The 17614-nt window shown below is 32.8% G+C and overlaps 2 protein-coding genes across 5 annotated transcripts in view; one reads left to right on the forward strand and one right to left on the reverse strand.

Annotated features, from left to right (window-relative positions):
• PPP2R3A (protein phosphatase 2 regulatory subunit B''alpha) overlaps positions 1-5398 on the forward strand; it is a 181796-nt gene extending 176398 nt beyond the window's left edge. For 2 of the 3 annotated variants that reach the window (XM_031959780.1, XM_023499118.2), the window contains exon 13: positions 3047-3173. In XM_031959780.1, the coding sequence (XP_031815640.1) occupies positions 3047-3173 (127 nt within the window). Of the gene's footprint in view, positions 1-3046 lie in introns of all 3 variants that reach the window. The other variant, XM_031959778.1, reaches the window with a different exon arrangement.
• A 1741-nt stretch (positions 5399-7139) lies between these two features.
• MSL2 (MSL complex subunit 2) overlaps positions 7140-17614 on the reverse strand; it is a 39084-nt gene continuing 28609 nt past the window's right edge. For both annotated transcript variants that reach the window (XM_031959781.1, XM_003763712.4), the window contains exon 2: positions 7140-11098. In XM_031959781.1, coding sequence (XP_031815641.1) covers positions 9501-11018 — 1518 coding nt within the window. In that variant the 5' untranslated portion in view covers positions 11019-11098 and the 3' untranslated portion in view covers positions 7140-9500. The remainder of the gene's footprint in view (positions 11099-17614) is intronic.

Raw genomic sequence — 17614 nt, forward strand, 5'->3', positions numbered from 1 at the left:
TAACTTTCAACTAGTTTCAGAATAATGGGTAACCAATGCAGGCTCATTGTCTTGGGAAAAAAAAAAAAAAAAAAACTTGAGAGGTAGAGATGGTGGAAGTCTAAGAGTATAAGGAAGTACAAAATTAATAAAAGTTATGATCAAAACTTGTCAGCATAGAAATAAAACACTGTTAAGTGACAGAGGCTATGATCATCTGTATATCAGAGATGAACAAGTAATGGGAATTAAGCAGATTAAGGAAATGGGAGGCTGGAATATTGGAAACATCAACATTTGTTTCACTCCATACAGTAGAAGGGTGACAAGTTTGAATAAGATGATTGCATGTGTGTATAGAGGATTTTCACTGTAATAATTAGAGAGCATCTTGCATATAGTACCTGACACACAGCACAAATGCTTGACAGATTTAACAAAATTTCATTGCCATATGCAATATAGGATTAAAGTCCAGTTTTCAATTAACTCTGGGGATATTTAGTATTTGAAGAGTAAGATTTGTTCTGCTCAACTTAAAAGGGAGAACTGGGGTGTAACGGCATAAGTTTGTTTTGCTAATACTAATAACAAGACAAATTTATTCTTGAAGGGAAAACTTGTGAACAGCAAGTGTCCATAAATGAAATGGGATGTTTCAGAAGGTCAATTTTCCTCCTCACTGGAGATCTTCAAGCAAAGGCTGGATAAGCACTTTTGTTAAATGTGTTATGTAGAGGACTCTATTCAGGTAGAGATTGGGCAAGATGGTTTTTGAGTTTCTTCCCAACTCAGACTTTGTGATTCTGTGGAAAGAAATTAGGGGAAAAAGTCAAAGAAAGGTTCCACATATAAAAACTGGTTCAGAAAAAAAAAAAAAAAAAAAAAAAAAAAACCACCTTGTCCATTGAAGAAAAAAGCATGGTCAGGGTTATAACATCTAAAGTTAATGATTGTTAAATAGTCTGTTGAACTTTAGCCCAGGCCGGCTGTATTTATTTAACTCTGTTCCCAACTTGGGTCTTTTCAGTGGTACCCTTACTTACACTCTAATACCATACCTGTTTTTTCATTTCTGCTTTCTGGCCAATTAGCATTTTGTATTGATCTGTTGATTTCTCAGTACACTATTCTACAACATCATGAAAACTTAAATCTCCCTAGTTAACTGTTTCTGGCATACCTTTTTCCAGGACATCCATGAAAACTTTTAATCTATATTCAATCCATGTTGCCTTCTTCTCTAATTTATTATTCAGTTTGCACTCTATCCATCTACTTACCTCCTTTCTGTGCATTATTGTTTGTTTCTCATTCTTCTGCATATTCTCCTTTAGAGAATTCATTGGAAATTCATTGCCTCCCACAACTTTTTTCCTAGGTCTCTATACAACAAAGTTGTTCTCCATTTGTACTTAAAATCGTTTTTTGGATATCTAGAGCTTTACCTTCAAACCCCGGGTTTCTTTTCAAGTTCATCTCTTATATAAACTTAGCATGTTCTTTCTAGCATTTCATTCCCTCTCCAATTCTTCCTCCAGAGTTGGCCAAACTGATATTCCTAAAATGTGTCAAACCTACTCAAAAACCTTTTTGTGGCTTCCTATATTCAGTATGAGACTTCAATTTAGATTACCATTTTAAACCCTATGACTCCCATCTGCCTTTCCTTAATTATATATGTTGTCTACTTCAGTGAAATATAAGCTTCTTGAGGACAGGAACTATAAGTTCAAGTTATTATTATGTATTAAATAACACTGAAGTTGAAGAAAACTTTAAAAAAAGCTTTTGCTGCCAAAAGTATTACATTCCCAGTAACAGCACCTTTAAAAAAAAAAAATTTAAAACATTTTTGCATCCATAGTTTAATCATCAGACCTGTTAATTATTGCTTCATAGCTATTACTGGAGAAATTTCTCCTATATAATATCCCTTCCCTCATGTTTACACAGTCAGTATGCTAGGTTATTTTCTCAGTTATCTCACAAATGGACTACTGTACTAGTCCCTATCTTCCCTACTGTATGTACGTTAACAACCAAAGTAATGTATTCTTTAAAATACTCCATGTCACTCTCCTGCTCAAAAACTGTTTGTGAAACATCACTGCTCAAGGATTTACTCTCAAGTCTTCAACCTGACATACACTTAAGCACAGCCTTTCTTCCCTCATACTAAACCCCCCAAAAGTGTCTATATCTTTAAAAACAAAATGTATTTCTACCTTTTCCCTCAATCAGTCAAGTCAAATTATTTTTTGTAAAAATCTTCCTTGACCTATAGGCATTTTTTGTATTCCACCAGTCCTAGGGGTTTTTCCCCAGAGGGTTAGTTAGTTGGTTTGTTTTTTAGACCTATTGTAAAGTGATAGTCCCCATTGCCACCACTGGGTGGCAATAGTGATTACCTCCTATTTCCAAAGCATTTAGTCTGACCACTAATTAGCCTTCTTTCATGCACTTTTGATTACTAGCTCATTAAAGGCGATGATGGAGCCACTTAACATTTCTCCTTGGCCAATTTGACTTCTTATTTTGAGAAAGTTAGAAATATGTACTACTGTTAAAATCCAGCCAGGCCATGTGTATTGGAAAGTACACTGGGCAGCAAGTCCAGTAGCACAGCAAGTTTCTAACTGTAGTGAAGTCACTTATTCTTGTTAAAAAGGAGCTTGAGAAATAAAAACTACTCAAAAAGTAATTGTCAATAGTTTTCTATGGTTACTTAACTCCTATTTTAAAGCACTTAGTGCAGAATACACATACACAATTTCAAATTCTGGCTGTCACACAACCTGCTAAATGACTTAAGAGAAACTCTCCAAACCTCAGTTTTCAACAAGTAAAATAATATGTTCCCTATTTATTATGTACAAATTACAAGGTAAATAAAAGTTTTGTGAGTACTTTATAAATTGAAGCAAAAACTATAAAGTTACCAGAGAACAGAAATCTGTTGTGCATTTTTCCCCACTAAATTTGCAGTTATTTCACTTTTCATACCACTTGTCACAATGATATATACAAATTTAAGATTAAAATGGAGTTGTTTTTGTTCTTGCAGCTCCTTTGAAGAATATGAAGCAGATGAACCTGTTCCTCCTTCTGAACTTGGAAACAAAGGAGACAAAATTGTCATCTCAGGCCTTTCAGAGAAATGTGGAAAGCTTCATTCAGTAGATGAAGAGTAGCTGCCAATCCTAGTGAAGCCAGCACACATGTATCTTAGATTTTATTTCCTCATGCAAAGGATATTTTATATACTGCCACTTAAAATCTTTCATGTCTGTAAATGTACTTGCACTGGATTAATTTTAAATGGTTGTGTGCAATAGGTTTGAATGCACATTCTAAATTGGGGTGAATAATTTCCTTCACAGTTACATAGCTATCTGTCAATTTTCCTTAATGCTACATACTTGGGAAATGAAAATTTTTTTTATATCACCACTAAAAAAAATTATCAGTTCTGCATTGTTAGGGCTATTCTGCACATAAGTGCTCAAAAACATTAGGCAGTATCTCCTAGCTTTTTCACTGTGTCCCTTTAAATGTAAGGATATATATGGTTCACTCACAAGGCATGAAAATTAAACCTGAACTCAAATGTACTTGTCCCCTGGGTATAAATAAGTGTTTTTTCAAAGTTATTTCTTTTAGTTTTAAACCATGAACTACAATACAAAGATCAACTTGCTCAGCCGTTGTAGTTTTATAATTAATAAACCAAATGACTAAAGTTAGTTCACCCTCAAGTGTTATGAACTAACTACTAGGAGTTACAACTCTTCTCTCAAAGCAAGATAAATTTCTTTTCCTTTACTATTATTACTTTCTTTCAACATAAACTTATTTAACCACAATCCACTTATTTAAATTTCTGGATTGGACTTTCCTAGAAAAATGGAAAATTTTAATTCTTTTCATAAAGAAAAGCAAACCTGTATTTGTCCCCTGTGGAGGCATGAAGTAGTTCCAAACATGTTTACATTTCTTGTAAAGTTCCCTGCAACTACACTGCCACCAAATTCTATATTATCCAATAACATTTTGTCTTACCTTGAAAATAATGGGATAATGGATAATAAATAATGATGAAAACTTGGAAATATTTTAATAGAAAGCCACAGGCTCCTAAACTTTTATGCTAAAACTACTAGTAATAACCAAATTTAATTCATTTTGCTCTCACTGTTCTCTTTTGGTGAAAAATGCAATGAAAAAAGTGAAAAGACCCAGGGAAATTCAGAATATCTTAACTTTTAAATCAGTCAATAATTCCTTATACTTCAAAAGTGAGAATCCTGATTGCTTTAGTTTGCTTTACCCTTCATAACTAGAAAGGTCCAATTAAGTTCAAAAGAGAAATTTACAGTAACAAATTCTTACTTCCCCCCCAGAAGGAGCTCGAGATAAAACTGACCAATCTGTAGAAAACATAAATTTGTGACCTCAATAAACCTAGTATTAGTGCTTCTTTTCCTGATACAAGTAATTGCATTCACCTATTAATTATCCAATATAATTTTCCAACAGAAGAAATCAATTTTCTCATCTTGCATGGTATGAAAAAGGGTAATACTGATTTTTCTAGTAATTAAAATAAATGTAGTATATATAGATGATCTGCCATTCGTAATGGCCTACATAACTGTTTCACTTAAGACTCAGGAAAGAACAAAATTAAAATTCAGTTCAGTATTTTAAAATAATACAAACTAGGCTTGTTTCCTTGCTTTCTTTTGGCCTAGTTTGACGACTTTGCTTCTCTACTAAATTCCCCATGCTTTTTAATATTTAAGTTATATGTAATTTTGTATTTTATTCTTTAAGTAAAAACAAAACGGCCAAAGCCATTAAAAATGACAAAAAAAGTTTTTTAGATCAAAATCTGCAATTTATAATGCTCTCAGGCACATTTTTTTAAAACAAAATAAAACTCGGTATCTGAGAACATATTTAACATTGCAATCTGTAGAACTGGGTAGCATGTTTTGTCATCACTACCTACTTACTACAGAAATTATTCTTATAGTCACATTTTTCCAAAACTGGCAATACCACATCACAATTCCCTGTTACATCTTAATGGCTGATACTCAATGTTAAATTTTGGTATTAATACTATGCAACACAAAATAAATTTCAATAGTATAGCACTAATTGCTATGAGGCAGACTAATTAAATATAATTTTATGGCTTTTCTCCATGCTTCTTATCTCATTTCTTTGTATAATATTTGAGTAGTGTTTCCAGTGGCTAAAGAGAGAATCAATTAAGTTGAATGACTTGTGAAAACTTGGAAAATTTGTTGGGGGGGAGGGAGAGGGAATAAGAGGGGCGCATGGTTTTATCTTTGATTAACTGTTTTCCCCCCTTTTTGACAACCAAATAAAGGTATCTGCAAAGATGAAATCTTATTTACTAAACTAGAATATTTGAATTAGAACTAACTTTAAGGTCAGATCTGTGTAACCTATATAATGAGCTGTCCCTTCTACAATAATCTTAATAAATGGTCCATTCAAACAACATCATCTAAGAGAGACTTAATTATTACCTTCCTTATTGAGATAGTCTATTGCATTTTGGGATGGCTCTAAATATTAGAATATTTTCCCTTATATTTAGGCCAAAATGTAGCATCTTTCATCCAAATAACTGCCCCACTCTGGATCCAAGTAAATCCTTTTCTACATGTCAACTTAAGTGAAGCTAGCTCATTGGTACTACCAGTGTTATTTGCAAAAAAAACTGATTTGCAAATTAGCAAACTGCTAATGAAAAAGACTGACAAAAAAAGGGAATGGTGACCACACTATGAAACATTGCTCCAGTCTAATGATTCCTTCCTTTTATTAGAATACACCTAACTTCCATTTAGCTAATAATCTCTCCATCTTGCCATCATGTTATCATAAAATGCAATATGAGTTACACTTTTTATTTACAATATTCCCTTGAAAAATTTAGTCTAGAAAAAGAGAAAAAGCAGAATAGAGCATGACTGGTGAATTCACAGTGGTACTTACCATTATTCTTTTCTCTATATATTCACAAACCAACATTTTAGTAAGGCATTTTAGGATTTTGCCAAAGTCAAACTTATTACCTTATACAATCCACCTTCTCCTCTCATAAAACAAGACTCATTTTTTTTTCACTTGTACCGCAATCACATGCAACAATCTTCCAAAGTACATCTAAAAATCATAATCTATTTCACTGGACAAGTTTCTTACCTGTTAATCCTCTTGTGATATTAGGCTTAAAACATATAACTCATTTTCACCCTTCCCCTCCATTTCCAATTTAAAGTTCTTTTGGTCACATGGACTTCCATTCACATACATGTTATTTATTCCATTCTGGGTCAGGTACTCATCTCTACATCTAAAACCTTGCCCCAGAAATGTAAATAAATGTAATTTGCCCTGCAAAACCATTGTTAGTATATCAATAAGGTACAACCACACTTGAAAAAAAAAATTATTTTAGAACATAGTGCCGTGTGTGTGTAATATATATAAATATATATATATATATATATATATATATATATATATATATCAAAAATTCTCTTAAATCTACTTCAGTTTTGTGAATGCAATCTTAAAAAGTACAAAGTCCTATAATTCAATATAGTTTACCAATTTCTTAAATCTTAAAGCAGTATATTTTAGTGTATGTGCAAAAAAAAGTTTTCTACCTACTTCTGTAATATCTTTTCTTCAAGTTTTTAGGAGGTATTTTACTATGCAACTTATGACTCCTACTTGAAAATCTACATACTTTTTAAACTATACAAAAGGTCTACCTCTAGGTATAAAAAATAAAGATAAAAGTTAATATTCTTCACAGGATATCAAAGAGAGAATAAGATGTAACGATAAATAACTGTGGCTAAAAGTAAACTTAATTCTTCTGATTATTTCAGATCTTCTTAGATAATTTCTGAGATAACTTGGACCTCTTCAGCAGTTTCTTTATCTTCCTTTTAAGGTACTAGTTATCAGTCTTAAATATTCACAGGATGCAGAAAGCAACAACAACAACAACAACAAAAGGAACAAGACATAATCAATTTGTTCCTGAAATTACATATCAGAAAACATTTGAGTGCATACCATCCCAAAGCCCTCAACATTCTACAACATGGAATTAGAAAACTAACATTTATTGATAGACTTAGGGCATAATACATATTTCAAAAAACGTGGCAGTGAGAATACCAGCATAAAAAAGGGAAATTTGTGTTAAAAACAACCTGAAATCATCATTTTCAACATTACACAACAATCAGAAGTCTCACATACTCATGGTTTCCACATTTTCTAAATTGCCACCATCCCATGCAGCAATAAATAGAAAACTAAGGGAATCACATTAAATTTGGGAAACAATCAGGTAACTCTGAATTTGAAGTTCTAACATCAGCTGCATTAAGAAAACTTAGGGGTCTTGCAAAAATATCCCAATTAGTCCATTTCTAAGAGCATTTTCTTTGCAATAATCATTTATGGAATAAATAATAACTAATTTACATTTTAAGTTATAATCATCAACTCATGGAAGTAGTTTCTATGATATGGCAATTTTTGGTCAACACAAAATTACAAATTTTGACCAAATACATTTTTCATAAGACATTGCTAACACATGACTTAAATAAAATCTTGAAACTAGGGGTAGCAAATAAAGACAAGACGACTAAGAAGCATTTTCCACCATTTACTCTTGTTATCAAAAATAGTTCGACTCTTCTTGCAAAACAAAAACAAAATAGTACATACTGGACACATACATCACATTTTTCTTCCTATGGCTTTAGCCCCCCCACCCCACCGAAAGACAAAAAAAAAAAAAAAAAAACCAAAAAAAAAAACCCAACAACGAACAACAACAACAACAGAAACAACTCTACCTGACCACATTCACAGAAAAATGACACCAGGGTACACTACAAAACAGAAGGAGGTGTCATCTGCTCTGTGTCCAAAGGTTTTCCCTCGTTTCTTGGATTAGGTGAGTAACCATCATTGTACATGCTGTGTGCCAAATCAAAACATATCTTCAATGTTATGTCAGATCTCATTTGAGATGATGGACATAGTAGAAACTGAAAATTAGCAGTATTTCTTTACATATGCTGTCAAAACAGCGACTCTCCTTTTAAATCAGTAGGGCATTTCTTTACAATCTAGTCAGTCCTTGTTTTTGTTTGTGCTGTGCTCTTTGAAGCAACTGACTAGATTTCCCTTCAACAGAATGTTTTTGACTCATCTGTCTCCCCAGTAAAACAGGAAAGGGAAAAGGTGGATTTAAACTGAAACATATCTTGTGCTTTACATGCAAAAGAGCATTCTAAAGAAGATTCCCCTATTTTCAAACCTACCTAAAAAATATACAGGCTTCATATAAAGGTTTTTTTTTTTTTTTTAAGTTTCTATAAAGAAGCCTTCATAACCAAATAGCACCTTTTAACTAAGAGCCATATTCAAAAATAACGTATGTTGCAAGAAACTTACAAAAACAAAAAATGAAGAAGTGGCCTATGGCAGTAATATTATGTATAATAAATCTGGACAAATTGTAGGGTCATTATTCCAAAATTAAACAAATCCCAATTTTTAAATGAACTAGTTATTGGTTCATATATTTGTCACTTACTATTGTCTAAATTCAATTGCCTTAAGAATAAAATGGCTCTTCTTCACTTCTTTATGTAGCCAATTAGAGAACATTGCTCAAAGTGAAGGAAGAACGTTACAGATTTTTTTTCAAACCAGAAATTAATCAGACTTACTAACAGGGGTTCAACTTAGAAGAGCTTATTAGCAATAACAGCTTAATGTTTGCTGTCTAGCTAACAATTTCAGTTCTTTCACTTAGACAGATTTCTTAAGCATTTCTAATGAGGGGCAAATTTTCTCTTTCATAATACTGATTTAAGAACTGCTACTTACATCACGTAGCCAATTTTCATGATCAGAAATGGTATGTCAGCACAAAGGTTGAGCTGGATACATCAGCTTTTCAACAGGAGAAATCGATGGCTTTTTGGAAGCAACACAACCTCCCTCCCTCCCCATCCCACCCCTCAAAAAAACCAAGCTAATGGCTACTTTTCCACATAAAATTAGCACAATCTTGATGGACTGACTAGATACCACTTCCTTACATTTAATCAGAAACTTTGATTACGCACAAAGCATGACCAGAAACAATGAGGTTAATGTTATTTTCCTTGCCAAAGATCATTTTGTATAAATCAGTTGCATCAGCATTTGTTCTCAAACTATGAGGTTCTGTAAGAACTAAGGACATATAGTTGTAGGGTTACTCCTCCATTATCTGCAAACTATTTCCCCGACACTAACACATATAACTTAGCAATGAAAACACTTGATACAAGTGATCTATATTCAGGAGCTCCGGCAAGTTAAACCAACAGAACCATAGCTGCCTTAAAACTGTAGCTATTCCCCAACAGAGTGGGGTGAGTAGATAGACCAACTTAACAGTCATATCTCATGTCTATAGCTTCATCCAAACTTTTATCGTCATGTGTACTGGCAGCTAAAAACGTAGTTACTGGTGACCCTGTTACATTAATTACACTGGTGCTTGTGCTGGCATTGCGCACAGCAATGCTGGTCACATTAATGCCCAAAGTGAGCCTGGTCTGCTCCAAGGCCTTTTCTGGCACTGCAAATGCCTCCAGCTTCTTCTCACCATTGGCCATATATGAGTTTTGGCAGCCACGACATATACAGTCTAAGCAGGCTTTGCGGTTAGAGTAGCAAGGGCAGCGTTGGCCTCGGCAGGTAAGAACACTTGGATTTTGAGTAGCACGCCCACACTTACACCCTTTCTTCTCTTGTGGCTTTTTGTACACAGTCTTGGTAGGACTTCCCGGCATAACATTATTGCTAGGAATCTTTTCCTTTGTTGCTTTATCTTTTGTTTTCAGAAGACCTGGTTTGGCTTTAGGGTGAGATTTTTTGGGTCCATGTTCCAAATTCTTTTTCATGCTTTTATTAGATAAAAGTACAGTTTTGCTGATTTTGGGAGTAGTGCCTCCATTAGGAACAGTGGCTATAGGCTGGAGAGAGATTTTGCTCTCTCGTTTTACTGTTACAGGAGCTGATGCCCCCAGTGTTGGGCCCCGGATGATGCTAGAAATAGGAAGCGGCTGAACTTTCTCACTATCACTTTCTGACCTTGATCGTTTTCTATTTAACTTAGCGACCTTAGGTGTTGCTGCTGTACATGATAACCCATGAGGTGATGGATTGGTGGACATGAAAACATGGCTAAGAGGCTGGGAAGAGAGCTGCATAAAAGGTCCATTGGATACACTAGCTTCCAAATTAGGCTGCAAATTTGAACAAACCACCTCTGTGTTTGAAACAGTTTCTAAGCTCCGGAGTACTTCTTCAACACTAAGTAATAAAGAGTCACCAGGTTTTATATCTTCACTGAAACTGCAGATATTGATTCCTGCTGGACATAAATCAGTAGAAACTGAGTCACAGACAGGTGGCAAGCTATTAGACAGATCTTCAGTTTTTATGTCAACTCCAGTGTTACAAACATCAATTGTATTTGAATGTTCGGGTGAAGGAATATTTATACCAAACTTATCTATTGAAAGCCCATTACAAGTGGGCAAACCATTGATAACAGAACTGCTGATATCAATATTGAGTGTGCTTTCAGGTACTGGGGATAAACTAGCTTGAGGATCATCATTAGTAGGTTCTGAGGTTGAAGGTAAAGGGGAATGTGTCAAACACAAAGCCAAGGATGAATCTGAGGGTTTTTCCATCTCCTCACACAGCAAAGATCCATCTTTGAGCAACGCCAAAACATCAGCAGAACAATCAACTGCTTCTATTATGTCCCGTGCCAATGTAGTTTGTGTTATATATTCACATAGTTTTTTGTAGCAGTTTACTAAGATGCTTAATTGTTTATTCTCCTCAAACTGTTCATAGTCTTTACACCAGCTACATGACGGCTTCATCATCATTTTCTTGCCTTTACAAGTTTTGCAAACATAGTGTTGACATGTTGAGTTGGTGGGAGCAATAGGATCTTGCAGCAAATTTCCTAAAAGAAAAAAGGGAAAGAGGAAGACATTAGTATTACAAAATCTAAATTTGCCTGGGCTGGATAAGAGCTGGAATTAAAGATGAATTTCCATTTACCTTGTGATAACTAAGATCACCTAAAGTTTACCAGACCAGATTACAGTTAAAAAAAGACACCTACTAAGAAACCAAAACAACACTCAACAGTTGGGAAAAGTACTAAAATGAAAATCAAATGTCAGTAAGAAAATAAAAAAATAATACCCCACTACCTATATATTATACTGCTAAATTCCCTGTGTCTTTATTTGAAAACCAGGATCTTTTTTTTTGCTTATGTGACTAAATTCTTTCTGTATAAATCCTTTTTTTTTTTTTTTTTTTTTTTTTTTTTTTTTTTTTTTTTTTTTTTTTTTTTTTTTTGCCTCTTCTACATCCAAAGAATACTAAGGTAAAAAATGAAAGATTAAGCACAAGCTAGAAGTAGATGAAATGAATAAATATAATTCTAGGATCTCTACTGCGAATTCTCTCTACATAGAAAAAAACTACAAAATTAAATTCTCTCTGTCCCTACCATCATCACTGGTAGCAGCAAACATGAAAAGGAAGTCCATAAACTTATGTTTTCTGAAATGAGTGAACAGTAACTTTTAGATTATCCTTAATAGTTTCACACTGTGTAGCTGGAGATTTAATTCACAAGAGGTCAGGCCAAACTTTTGTTTAAGAATGTGACCAGAATTTTTGTTTTTCCAACAGAAAGAATTCAAATAATATTCTACGAATTGTCATTACTGCTGAAATATGTAAAATAATAACAAGCAGATTACTCTTTGAAGACTTCATTTGGATGTATAAATTCTAATGTCTGCTTTTGGAGTAAAAAATTTAAAAAGCAAGGAGTACCTACTTCCTGCTTTTTCATAATATGAGTATTATATGATTTGACATGACATTACCAGAATCAGCTATAGATTGATATATGAAGAGAATTAGCAATGCATTATAAATGCATGTAATACAAAAGAAATGCAAATAATATATAAACCAAATGTTATCAACACAAACTTAAATATTATTTTTATGGTATCTAACACTTTGGATGAGCTGCTTTTTAAACAAGTAATGGAAAAGATAAGAACAAAAGGACCTATCCTTAAAAAAAAAAAAAAAAAAAAAGGAGTACCTGTCCTTAGAATAACAGTTAAAAGTAGTTCTATCAAAGGGAAGTGAGGTCTATTTTTTCAAAGACCGTGATCAAGAACCAACCACTGATTTTAAAAGTACAATAGCTTGCCAAGTTACAAATTACAATGACTCATACATATACCCTAATCACAGGAACACCTCACCTAGAACAAGTAGTCGTTAAGTATAGAAGAGGCCAAAAAATGGATCATAGTACATATAGGAATAATTTAGTCACATAAGATCCCACTTTTCAAATAAAAGTTTGAGAAAGCTGGCAGTAGTATATATGTAATTTTAACTAATTTGTTCAGTAACTCCTTTAGATTGAACAGATATTAAGGCAAGGGGCCTAGAAATAAATATTTGTTTAAAATAAGAATCCAGTATCCCAAAAGTGATTTTCATGGCATACAGAAGTATAAAAAGTTCAAAATAAATGTCTCTAAAATAATTATATATAACATATATATGCATGATGTATGTGTGTATATATATATATATGTATGTGTGTGTGTATGTATATACATACATGTATATAAAATATTTAGTAGATCTAAAAAATTATCTTGTAAAGAGCGGAATATAACAAATTTTCTGATATATACATGTACAGACACATCTGTGTATGTATGTATCATATCTCCACTGTTGTACATTTAATACCAATTTCTATTAAAAACCTTTACTGTCTTCATTCTTACTTTCCAAATAACCCTACATAATGCCAGCCTGAGTCTGGCCATTCAAGGCCTATCACAATATGATATCAATCTATCCTTGTGGCTGTAACTCACGTTATTAATAGCCTTTATATTTTCTAATCTCCAGCTAAACACACTTTCCTTACTCTATCGCTGTGCTCAACCCATTCCCTACATTCCTCAATCATTTATTCCTATCTATATCTGTTGCCACCTTCTTTTTTCTTCAAAGATTCAGCTCAAAGGACACCTCTTCCAAGCATTGTTCTCTGGTAAATTACTTAAGTGTCCATTCTCATTGATGACTCCTAAATCTAAGTATTTAATTCTGCCATTAAAATCCTAGTCCTCAAATTACTTATAAATACCTCTATTTAAAATTCATCGAAAATTAAGCTCCATTATTTCCTAAGCTTATCTGTCACATACCACAACCACTTTATAACCAGTCTCCTTTCCTCATATATCTTGCATTCAGTGGTAGACTAATCATTTAAAATTATTTCATCATACTCCTCAGTATATCTCCTCGAATGAAAAACTAACAGGGACTTCTGTGTAAGTGACTTCTACCTTTCAAGGATCTCCATGATCTTTTATTCTCAAATACAAATCCTTTTCTTAGTAAGGCCAATCACATTAAATTTTTCCCTGTAAACTTCATGTCCATAAAAATCATGTCCATAAATGCTTTTCAACAAAAAGAAAATTAACTCCTATTTAAGTCCTATCAAAGTACCTACCAGTAAACACATGCCCCCTTTACAAGACACCCAGTGTTATGTGTTTAGGGATAGAGGAGAGCAGATCTACCATGTATCACTCATGGAGTGTCAGTGTACACTGTCCTTTTTCCATAGATTCTAATGACTGAAAACCACTAAGACCAAATGTTCACTTGCAGAGTCTGTTCTCAAAAAAAATTTTTTTGTTCTTACTTCTAAGTAAAGGAAAATTAAAAATTTTTCTAAACTCCATTCCATCACCCCTTTCCTTTTACCAAGCTCCCAATTCTTAGCACTACCATTTTCCTGTATCCATCTTACAAGCATCCAGGTGGCACAATAAATAAATTCCTGGTCCTGAGTCAGGGGGAATCTGAGTTCAAATTTGACCTCAAGATACTAGCTGTGTGATCCTGGGCAAGTCTTATCCCTATTTGCTCAGTTCTATATCTGTACACTGAGCTGAAGAAAAAAATGGTAAACCACTGAAGTATCTTTGCCCAAAAAACTCAAAATGGAGTCATGAATTGGACCAAAACAAAACAACTGAACAAGTTCTAAGAAGTGTAACATATCCATTTTGCCAAGAATGTTGTCAATGCACCAAAATTATCTTTTTACTATTAAGGATAATTATACTACTTCACCCTAAAGTGTGATGATGTCTACAACTCACTCTCCCAGACACATTTGCTTAAGAATATGTATCATATGAAGAACAAAATATTGTGCTTCATTAGTAAACAATATGTATCAATATATATAATTGCTTCTTAAGTTTTTAAATTACATTATAAAGTTCTTAAAAACAGATGTCTTATGTTTTTTAATTATGCAAACACCCAGATATAAAATGGATTTTTGACAGAAAAGTATCATGGTATAGGAAAAAAATACTGGACTGGCATCAGAAGACAAGCTTTGTTTTGACAAAAGTTTAGCTAGGTCACTTTGGACAAGTCACCTAATATATCTAAAAGCCTCAGCTCATTTTTCATTTAAAAATAGAAATATGTGCACAACTTACTAACTTTAATGTGGTGGAGATTAAGTGAAATATTGTTCATAAAGTGTTATTACCACAGAGTTAATTTAAATTATTACAAATAATACAACACAAATCAATTCATAATTCTAAGTATTAAGATCTTAGTTTTACATTTTTTTGGATGAATTTAGTGCCCACTAATCTTTTACATGCTGCATTTACAATGAAAAAGAATACCAGCAATTTATAAGATGTTTTCCCCAACTACTTTAAATTGTGGTGCTTAACTCATCCCAAGCCTTTTAAAAATAGAATCTTTGCCCAGTAATCATTAGGAATATACCCTGAAAGTGCAAAACCCCCAAAAGAAGAGTAACTTGTTTAACTAGTTCCTATCAGAATTGTGTGCACCTGTAAGGAAAAAAAAAAAAATCTAAATGTCTAACAAAAATAGAAGTGTGGTTAAGAAATTGTGTTATAAATCATAAAACATAAATCATAACATAATTCAAACATATAAGCATGAGCAATACAAGAAAATCTGGAAAGGCATTTATTATATAATACAAAATAAAAGAAGCAAAACCAAAAGAATAAAATACACATTTTCTACAATCATGGGAAAAAATTGAAGAATGCTAGCAATAATGTTGCCCTCCAAAAGCTCAGTGAAGCATTACTTTCAATGCACAGAAGAAAATATTAAAAGGAACATAAGTCAAGCAGATAAGAAAATAATGATGAAATGATTATATACATACAAATATACTTTAAAGAAAGCCTTATGTATTAGAAATTTCTGGTTTCACATATAACAAGTTTATTCCACTTTGCATACGGGAAGGGAAGTGTTATTTGTTGGGGTCTATTAATTTCAAATTTTTAAAAAGAAAAAAATTTGTCATACTGAAACAAAAATTTCTAAGTATATAATTTTTATGCTGATTTCTTTAATAACAAATCATAGTATAAATCTGAAGTGATCACAAATCACAATATAATCCTGAAGTGATCACAAAATGCTAGCTACATGCTTTCAAAACATGTTGCCTGAACCTGAAGATGAGATGATAAGGGTAGGAGCTTAGTATATCCACAAAATTAACTTTATTATCCACAAAATTAACTTCATAACACCAGTTTCTGGTCTAAAAAATATTTCTAGATGCCTTAATACTAATTAATGACAATAATGACAAAACTGTCTCAGTCATTTATGAAATTTTCTTCATTGTTTTAAAATTTGGTCATATTTGTTGAATAATTGTTTTTATTGAATTGAGGGGAAAAGGGGGGATGAGAATTGAACAAAAATCTTGATGAGGAATTAGAAGGAAATAATTATGCTTTATGTAGTTACTGAGAAGTTCAGTTTGTCTTGTTATTGAATGCTTAATTATTAATAAAACATCTAATTAAAAAAGAAAAAAAAAAAACCACTTGCCACAAATCAATGAAAATTGAGAATAAGTAGTGGAAAGTACCCTTCCACATAATGCACAGACCTGGAATTTCCTTAGTCTGTTTCTTCTCTTCCTCACTATCATAGCTACCACAAATAAAGACATGTGTCACTGTACCTCTTACCTAGCAACTCTGGCTAAGAAGAGATGAAAGAAAAAAGGAAGGAAAGGAAAAAAGTGGAGCCAAAACAAGATGAAAATGATAAGATGACAAACAGAACTTCCAAGCATTTTCATGTTAAAGTAAGAAGGGAATATTAATCTGAAGATGAGAAAAAATGTGCAAAAATTTTTTTGTAAATATTGGGGCAAAATGGGGAGGCTCCGGAGGGAAGCAGGATATAAAATGAAGAAAAATTTTTACAAAGAAAAGATTATAAAAGTAAAGCAAAATAAAACTCAAAATAAATAAAAACAGAGCAGAGTACATCATTCTAGCCAAATACAAAGAATTCTAAAGTTACACAAAATTAATACCAATCAGCAGGAAATCAGGACTTAATGGACTATACTGGACCCAGAAAAAAAGGTCTTCACTATTAAAACAATTCCATTTTTCATCCATCTTTCACCAAGAGGTAGTATGGCTTTTTGGGGTTTTTTAACATATTATTAAAGTTCCCTCACCATCTAATTTTATATTCCTATTTCCAAAATAAAAGTTTTGTTGAAAACATGTACTTCAACTTAATAAAAGCCTAATTTTCACTTTTAAAATAGTGTCTATATGATTAATAATTTGTCCCCTAATTTCCACAAACTTTTATTATTTACGTGTACTTTTTTCCCTACATTGATCTTAAAAGAGATTTGCATTTTTCATATATTTCCTCACCCAAGTTCTCATTCCCTATTTTCTGGCTCCATATCCCTCCATTCTGACACTAAGAATACTAATTTATCCTATTTTAACTTACTTCCGCACTCAAACTTAGTTAACACATAAATTATTTTAGTTAGCATTGATGACGTCAGACCTCAAATCATGGGTAGTTATTTAATAAGCTACTTAATGTTTTCCATATTATAAATATATTGCACACTGCTTTAATTTAGGGGGTGGGGAACCTTTTAAGTCCAAGAAAACTAGTCCTAAACTAATCAATGAAGAAGCAAATAAAGCAATCTTTGAGCAGTTTCAAAAGTGATTTAAAACTTTTAAGGCTATCATGTCAGCCATTTTTCCTTCTCCCACCCCCAAACTTTAAGCTAATTTATTTAAATCATTACCAATCATTAAATCAAGTTACTTCATAAATTAGAAAAGAGGATAACAACTCCCAAGTATGATGGCCAATTTCTTTGGCACACACATGTGAGTTGTACTATGCCAAACTCAGTCCCTTCTCTACAGCCTAGAATTGCTGACAAAAGTTATGGGGGGAAAAAAAAGTTTAATGGAAGCTAACATATAGGAACCCAATCTCTTCTAAATCAGCAGTTTCCACAGTCCCCTATATCAAA

This window comes from Sarcophilus harrisii, chromosome 3, assembly GCF_902635505.1.
Source record: "Sarcophilus harrisii chromosome 3, mSarHar1.11, whole genome shotgun sequence".
Lineage (NCBI taxonomy): Eukaryota > Metazoa > Chordata > Mammalia > Dasyuromorphia > Dasyuridae > Sarcophilus > Sarcophilus harrisii.